At 41.7% G+C, this 8,581-nt stretch overlaps 1 protein-coding gene across 1 annotated transcript; it reads left to right on the plus strand.

The window, feature by feature from the left end:
* Nucleotides 1–4,188: 4,188 nt before the first annotated feature.
* LOC307254007 (N-acetyllactosaminide beta-1,3-N-acetylglucosaminyltransferase 3-like) lies at nt 4,189–5,379 on the plus strand (the record flags this gene model as incomplete). The annotated part of the gene is made up of 1 exon (XM_080032228.1): nt 4,189–5,379. One exon carries the CDS (start codon nt 4,189–4,191, stop codon nt 5,377–5,379), a length of 1,191 nt encoding a protein of 396 aa, XP_079888354.1.
* Between the last annotated feature and the right edge of the window lie 3,202 nt (nt 5,380–8,581).

Genomic DNA, 8,581 nt, shown 5'->3' on the forward strand with positions numbered 1-8,581 from the left:
TCAAAAAGAATGGATCGTAATTTAATTTTGAGCGGTGATGTCAGACTTTTGCCTAACCAATTGGGGAAACGCATCAAAGGCACGGGGTTTAAACTCCCAATTAGCGCTCAGCTCCGCCTGTCAGCAAGACGTTTCCCATCAGACATTTCGCTCCCGCAGCCCGTGGGGAGCAACTGCAGCGACTTGTTCCAGTGTCTGTGTCCGTCTTGATACCGCGGGACTTCAAAGTCTCAAGCAGCCGAGCCGCAGCCAGCCGCGGGTGCAAGTGGGACAACAAGTCTAACCATAATGCTGTGCGCTCAGCAAGATGAGCTTCATAATTGCGCAGGTTAGCAAGACGGCGACAGGTGGCTCGTCTGGAAAGTAGACGAGAGTAGCCGAGTGCAGTCGGGGGCAGTGACGAAAAAGCCTGACTGAAGCCGGACAGCTCCAAGTCGGAAGTAGCGTCCTTGTTGCGGATGCAGTTCGTTTTCTAGTTTTATTTTGAAGGCCCATTAGAAACATATTCGCAGGAGAGTCACACATGCTACAACCGATTAGAAGCAGAACACAACACAAAGACGAGTAAACACTTTAAAAGCGAGGGGCATTTTCAAAACAAGAAACGAGATATAATATCCCCATTCCCCACACATCTTTATCTTTCTTGTTACTTTACTAGAAAACCTACTTTTAAGTGATAAAGAATCATTTACAAATCCAAATAAAGGAGGTTTAGTATTTCTCCCTTCACATAACAAATATGATCGGCCTAAATAAAGTTAAAGAAGGTCTAAGAAAAGATCCCTTATTATTATTGTAGAGATGGATATGATGAACTGTATTATGATGTGTAACAAACAAACTACTTGTTGTAGTTTTGGTCTGGCTTTGCGACACTACATGTAAAATACAATTCCCAGACCATTTAGATCACTGGAAATAAGCCTATGATTTAATCTTAATGGTATAAAAATCACTTCACCAAGATCTTATGGGACTCAAGTTTGTGTTCACTTTTAAATAAATCTATACAGGAGAGTTACACATCCAAATCATTTCTATGTCAAGGGTTCAGATCAGTGGAGGTTTAACTCTGATTAAGTACATTTCTGCATAAATGCATATACTGTGGCGGCCTAATGATTAAACATAAATTAAAATCAAAAAGAATGGATCGTAATTTAATTTTGAGCAGTGATGTCAGACTTTTGCCTAACCAATTAGGGAAACGCCTCAAAGGCACGGGGTTTAAACTCCCAATTAGCGCTCAGCTCCGCCTGTCAGCAAGACGTTTCCCATCAGACATTTTGCTCCCGCAGCCCGTGGGGAGCAACTGCAGCGACTTGCTCCAGTGTCTGTGTCCGTCTTGATACCGCGGGACTTCAAAGTCTCAAGCAGCCGAGCCGCAGCCAGCCATGGGTGCAAGTGGGACAAAAAGTCTAACCATAATGCAGTGCGCTCAGCAAGACGAGCGTCATAATTGCGCAGGTCTTAGCAAGACGGCGACAGGTCGAACGAGCCTAATGCCATCCTTTCTGGTTGTAAAAGTCACATGGGTATTCCTCTGGTGCCAGTATAGGAATGTGGCTTCCATCAATTGCACCAACACACTGTGGTACTCTCCAACAGTTTTGGAAGAAAGTAGCCATCACCACCAACTTATCAGCATTGGGGGTTCTGATATGAATGGGAAGCAGCACCTTGATGGCCGCGCTGCAGAAGGCCTGAACACATATGCACACAGTACTGATGCCGACTCCAAACAGATGGCTGATGGTCCTGTACTCACTCCCAGTGGCCAGCTTCCACAGGGCAATGGCGACACGTTTTCGAATCGGGACACGCAAACGGAAGTTGGTATCCCTTCTCCCCAACGCAGGCCTTAGACGGTCACAGATGTATTCGAACGACTCCCGGGACACACGGAAATTCCGCACGAATTGTTGCGGGCTGAAATCGGGAACAATTGTCTCCCACCAGTGCTGAGATTGCTTTTGCACTCTGATAGGATGTGGCCTCCGCCTTGCCATCCGCCTCAATATTAACTGTAATCAAAGAAGAAAACAAGGTATCATTACTCGATTCACTTTTTAGGTGCCAGCTTATTCGATGCTAGAGGGGTTAGCTATAATGAGCTAGCCGGCTCGTTTACAACAAAGGCTAACAGCGACAATAAAAAAGTGCTTGATAATTACCCTTCTTCTTGAACGTAGTAGCCGGTCATCGCTCTCGTGTGTTAAGTTGCCTAAGTAGGTGGCGGCGCCCAAAGCAAGGAGCAACTGGCGCGAGGGTTCTTCTTCTTATTGTACATTTCCGGCAAGGCGCGAGGGTTGCTGGGAAAGCGGAGACGTATGCAGACGTTTGCAGTGACGTCATGATGTTGCTCTCGCCGGCTCCATGGCTGGCTGTAGCCGGTGTGAAACCAACCGGTTCATAACTGGGATAAGGCTGGAACCAGTTTTGAACTGGCCCTAGCACTACCCCGGAACTGACTCTTGGTTCTCTTCGGTGTGAAAGGCCTAGACGTAACCCCGTGAACGAGTCCTGGTTCTTATCTTGTTGTTCCACCGGAACGTTAACAAAACACTTTGTTATTCTGGAAATCACCACGGCCACTTGGTGAAAGCCTTTGTAGAAAAATGTGGTAGATGTTTTCAGGACGGAAGAAAATCCTGTAGGCTGTACAATGCTGTTTGTCTCTATATTAGTCAGCTGAGAGCTGAACCAGAGAGAGAGAGGAAGCAGCGTGGGGGCGCTTTTATACAAAGGTGAGGGCGCACCGCAGTGTTTCGGCCACATGATGGTGGCACAGAGTTGTCCATAGGTTTGACCCACTACATCTCTTTTATTTTGTAGGCTACTTTGATCTAGAAGGGTGCCATGAAAATATTTTTTTTATTATTAAGGCTACCTTATGTAAAAGGTTACAAATTTCCACCAACTGTTCAACCTACAAAAGTTGTTCGGCTTGTAGTGCAGACTTTGGGAAAAATGTAAATGTAGTTGTTTTTCTAAGGCTGTCATTTCCTCCCCAACACCAGCAATTGGCAAAGGCTGTACCAAAAAAAGGGAAATGGATAGCAAATGTGTACAATGGTCAGTACTAGAAAGGCAATATATGTTCTACTCTTAATTTGGAAAGGATCAGAGATGTTATTGGGTAGGTAAATTCATTCATTTTCTCAAGCCCTTGACTACCTTTATAATTAAGTATTTGAGGGACACATGGTAAAATAATAGAACATTTTTTAAAAGAACAATAGTGGGGATTTGTTGTTCCCAGAAAGCTGGAAACCTTTCCAATTCAATGTTTGCATTATTGTTCATTTCCATAGGTAGATACATACAGTATTAAGGTACGAGGTAGGCCTAAGCAGGAAGCTTATCATAGTTTATGGAAAACATGTGGGAGAGGCCACACAGGAAACTCTTATACCAGAAATCACATGCAGTAAAGCAGAATGCGAACACCCTCCAATAGACAACACACTTCATGGGACATGGGACATACACAATTTGATTAACTTCTTTTTTAACAGCACCGGCAGATACTTCAGATCACACCAGAACTCAACACATTTAGGTTTGTACAACATTCCATTTTTAACAATAGTTTAAAAAATAAATTGATCAATGAGGAGACAGACAAAATCTAAATAAATGTGTTGAATAAATGGTTAATACTTTTAAGAAGTTGTACCTGAAAGCCTTTAAAAAAGTGATGAGATCTGTGGCTTTTTTAAAAATATATTTTATGATTTATAGTGAATAAAGTAGTAAAGTATTTACATACAATCTTTATTCACAGGCATTTTTTTTAACTCTTATCTTATCTTTGCTATACAAACAAATAAATATGTATATTTTCCTTTCTTTTCTGATTTTGATCCACTTTCATGTAAACATAATAAATAGAACTATTCAATAAAGTAGAGTGTAGATTCACAGGCATCTAAGGATGGATTAATTATTAACGACTGATTTATTGCATCTTTACATTGGCTAAAGAGTCTTTGACTGATGTTTTTCAGGAACTCACTGATTTCTTTCTCACTAGTTTATCAGTAATTATTTGCAGAATTGTGTTTGTTATTTCAGTGTTTAAAATAATGTACACAACAAGTAACTGCATAAATTGCTTCAATGCAATGTTTTTGTCATAATTGTTTTTCTTCTGTCAGACCTATGAAAAAAATGTGTTGGAGGATGAGAACAAACGTGAAGAAAACCCTCATAATAGTTGGAGCTCTTGGTCTGTTGGTCCTCCATCTCTGGAAAGATGTTTTTGCTCAACATACAACCAACCTCGGTCGAGTAAATGCTGGAAGGGATGGCAGTCAAAAGGAACCAACCACCAAAACAAACTATGTTTATTCTTGGCCAAAATGGCCAAAATGTCAACAAAACATATCTGCTGCCAACGTCAAAGGATTCAGCTCTCTTCCTCAGCTCATTAAAGACTTTCTCTACTATCGACACTGTCGCCATTTCCCCATGCTGCTGGACCTGCCTGACAAATGTGGAGGAGCTGATAAGTCAGCAGAAGTCTTCCTACTGCTGGTCATTAAAAGCTCCACAGGGAACTATGACCGCCGAGAGGTGCTGCGCAAAACCTGGGCCAAAGAGAGGCTTCATAACGGTGTGTGGATCAGAAGGATCTTCATCTCAGGAACTGCAGGTTCTGGTTTTGAGAAAGAGAGACTGAACACACTGCTTGAGCTGGAGCAACGTGAGTACAACGACATCCTCCAATGGGACTTTATGGACACATTCTATAACCTCACCATGAAGCAGATTCTCTTCCTGGAATGGATGGAAAGAAACTGTCCGAACGCTCGCTTCTTGCTCAATGGTGACGATGACGTCTTTGCCAACACAGACAACATGGTGGAGTATCTCCAAAGCCAAGATGCTAATGATGGAAGCAAGCACCTCTTTGCTGGCCACCTGATCCAGAAGACGGGGCCTGTTCGGTGGTCACAGAGCAAATACTATGTCCCTGTTCAGGTGCAGGAGTCAGACTCGTTTCCCCCCTATTGTAGTGGTGGGGGCTTCCTCTTTTCTGGTTACACAGCTTTGGTCATATACAAAATGTCCCAGTCCATTACTATCAATCCAATTGATGACGTTTACATGGGAATGTGTCTGGTCAAAGCAGGTCTCAGTCCAGTTTTCCATGTGGGCTTCAGGACCCTAGGACTGCACGTCCCCTCAAAGAAAGTAGATCTATATGACCCCTGTTTTTATAAAGAACTCTTATTGGTACACAGATTCCTGCCAGATCAAATGTATTTTATGTGGCATAAAATACATGATCCTAATCTGAAATGTGGTAGGCCTCAAGACAGAAACTTTGGTAAAAAAGATATATTACCGACTCGTGTGATTGGGGTGTGAGCGTTGCATTGACTTGACTGTGCCAATATGTTATTCTGGTATAGGCCTACACTGGCTTAGAAAGATTATATAATTATTCAAAATCATTGCATGTGCATCGGTGCTTCAGGGAGATCATAGAATCTAATTATATCATGTCTAAATATGTACAAGGCATCTGCTTCGAATTTGCTTTATTTAAAAAAAAGGAAAAGGAAATCAATTACAATGAAATCAAATACAAAAAACAATATGTTTTCAAAACAACGCTACCACGGTAGAAATACAGAAAGGAACATATTAAGTATTTTTATACTTTTTTATATTTTCGCAATTCATTTTGATAAAAAAATAAAAATAAATAAAAAAAATTCACTTTCCTCAGTTTTTTAACCCCCTTCACACAGATATATAACAGTGATATATTTCGTTTAAAAACTTGTTTTTCCAGTGCCCAGTGCAGTTCACCTTTAATCTTTTGTTTTGTCTTCAGGAATAATTTGTAGTATGTAGTCATATCGTCTAACCAGTGACAGAATGTTGTTCCTCAAAATAAGAATTTCATGACTGTGATTCCGTAAAAGAGTGAGCAGAGTTGTTGTTTTTCACTTGCCATGTGTTATTAACATTGTAACATTAAGTGTATTTCCATCAGGTGAGGGGAAGACTGAAAGTTAGGTTAGGGAGAATTTTATATTTGTATTGCTCTGTCCTGTGAACATTAAATGTTACATTCTCTCTTGGGTTACACATGTAGGGGAGAACGGGGTAATTTGTCACACGGGTAGGTTGTTAGGTTGGATGCATTCAGAGAGAATTGACTGAAAATAGTGCCAGAGGAGCATATCTCTGTGGACTAAAATGATAATTCCTTGTAAGGGGAATTCAGTGGCATTGAACACTATATAATGTTTGGGAAAGCCTATCCATGGGACTTTGACGAGTACCAAGGGAGTGTGCAGAGGAAACGTGCAAAGTCTGAGCTTGGATTTTAAGGTCATGTTGTCATAGAGCAGTGGTTCTCAAGGTGTGGGACGCGCCCCACCGGTGGGGAATAGAGACATGACAGGTGGGGCGCAATGAACGGGAGGAATATGTGTCCACATCCGTGGCGCATAGTTTTTAGGAATATTTTAATATAGTCCTATGTTTTTTTTTTACCGTTTCCCAGCGTGAGTTGGAGGAGTGGAGGAGAGCCCCTGCTATTTCCCTTCTTCAATTAAAGGTCACATATTATGCTAAATGCACTTTCTAAATGTTTTCTAACATATCCATGGGTCCACGGTGTGCCTAGAGACTGCCAAAATATTTTAAAAAATAACAATCTCTCCTTTTCTCACTCTCCCCCTTTCTGAAACCCCCACCCCTCCCCCCAATATACTCCAGTCAGAATTCTCCTCGTTTCTGACCTCACAAACTGGAAAGCCAGAAGCTTCCACTGTGCAGCCCACACCCCTATTTCTTATTGGTCCACGGCCCTGACAGACAGAGGGCGAGGCGTATCTGGCTTCGCTTCCGGACAGGGGGCGGGGGGAGCTCAAAGATTGTATATTTACGAGGGGAGCTGCAGCTCTTTTTAAAAAATAGGCCATTGTGAGATTAGCTGAACATCAGCATAGTACAATAAATTATCTGAAAGTTTTTTTAGCAAACAATTAAAGAAAAACGTATTAGGGACCACTAAGACCATATAATATGGTGTATAATAGAACCGAAAAGTGTATAATATGGGAGCTTTAACACATGAAAACCATAATAACGTGGATAGAACAGAAGCCGAAATCATCGGCTCAGTGCGCGGGCCAGGCACAATCACTAATAAACAGTGTGGCGCCAGATGTGCAATGGACACACTGTGTCATTCGCTGGGAAGCGCCGGTAGCGTCAAAGCAGCTCATCCCCGAACTAAACAAAGTTTTGACAGAGGTTGTGAGCAGTGGCGTCTTTGCACGGCCCCACCAGAGGGCGCTGCCGTGCAGGGCAGGATTATAGACTTTTTTTTTTTATTTATTTTTTTTTAAATGTGCATTGAGCATAAGTTAATAATAAATGAATTGTTAATAATTAATTACATGTCCGCAGTTTTAATTTGATGAACGCAATTGTCTTACTTTTTGTAGTGTAGTAGTTGTGTGTGAAATAGTTCGTTGCTCCGTCTCGTCTGTTCCGCGGTGGGGCCCAGCCGAGATGGCCCTGTGCAGTGTAGCCGCGGACTGGAGAGCTGGTGCGCGAGCAAGCGCGTGCGCAGCGCACACTTTAGTTTCGACAGTGGGGCCAGAAGATTAGGAGAAGAACTTAAAAAAGGTAAAAATACCCCCGGGTCCCCCTACAAGGGCCTAGAACAGACTTACTGATTTTTGTGTTTTTCTATTGTAGTGTCACCAGAGGGCGGGAAACAATGTATTTTAATGTAAAAAAAAAAGATTTTTTTTTTCAGTTTTTTTTTGTCATTCCCCACTTTGGAGATGGGGATATTTTTGCGCCCCAACCTGTTTTGGTGCAAATTGCACTGAATTGTAGAACCATGTACAGATACACAATCTGCAGCCAGATGTTCTTGCAGGTCTTTGGAGGTGATCTGTGGGTTGTCTGCAACCATTCTCACAATCCGCCGCATATGCCGCTCTTGTACTTTTCTTGGTCTGCTAGACCTGGATTTAACTGCAACTGTACCTGTGTCCTTCCATTCCCTGACAACGTTCCTTGCAGTAGAAATTGACAATTGAAACCTTTGGGAAAGCTTCTTGTAGCCTTCCCCTAAACCATGACAATGAATAATCTTTGTTTTTAAGATCTTTTGGGAGCTGTTTTGATGATCCCATTCTGTCTCACTTCAGCAGAGAGTCAAAGAGAAGTGCAACTTGCATTTAGGCACCTAAAATACATTTTCTCATGATTAAACAGACAATTCTATGAGGTTCAAGGCTTAACAACATAATCCAACCAATTTTGCGTTTAAAGTCATCAGTTTTACATGCTGTTACAGGTATTAAAATCAACAAAACCACAAGGGTACCCATATTTTTGCACAGCCAGTTTTTCACATTTTATTTTATTTCATACAACCAAATACTGCTTTTCAAAAAATCTTTGTTTGGAAAACATCCCAGTACTTAGCTGTTCCTGGTAAATTAAAGACATACCACTTTTATCTTTTTTTTGTGAAAGCAGAGTCAATTATAATACCGGCTGAGAGGGGTTCCCAAACTTTTTCATATGATTG

This window comes from Ammodytes marinus, assembly GCF_949987685.1.
Source record: "Ammodytes marinus genome assembly, chromosome: 8".
Classification (NCBI taxonomy): Eukaryota; Metazoa; Chordata; class Actinopteri; order Uranoscopiformes; family Ammodytidae; genus Ammodytes; species Ammodytes marinus.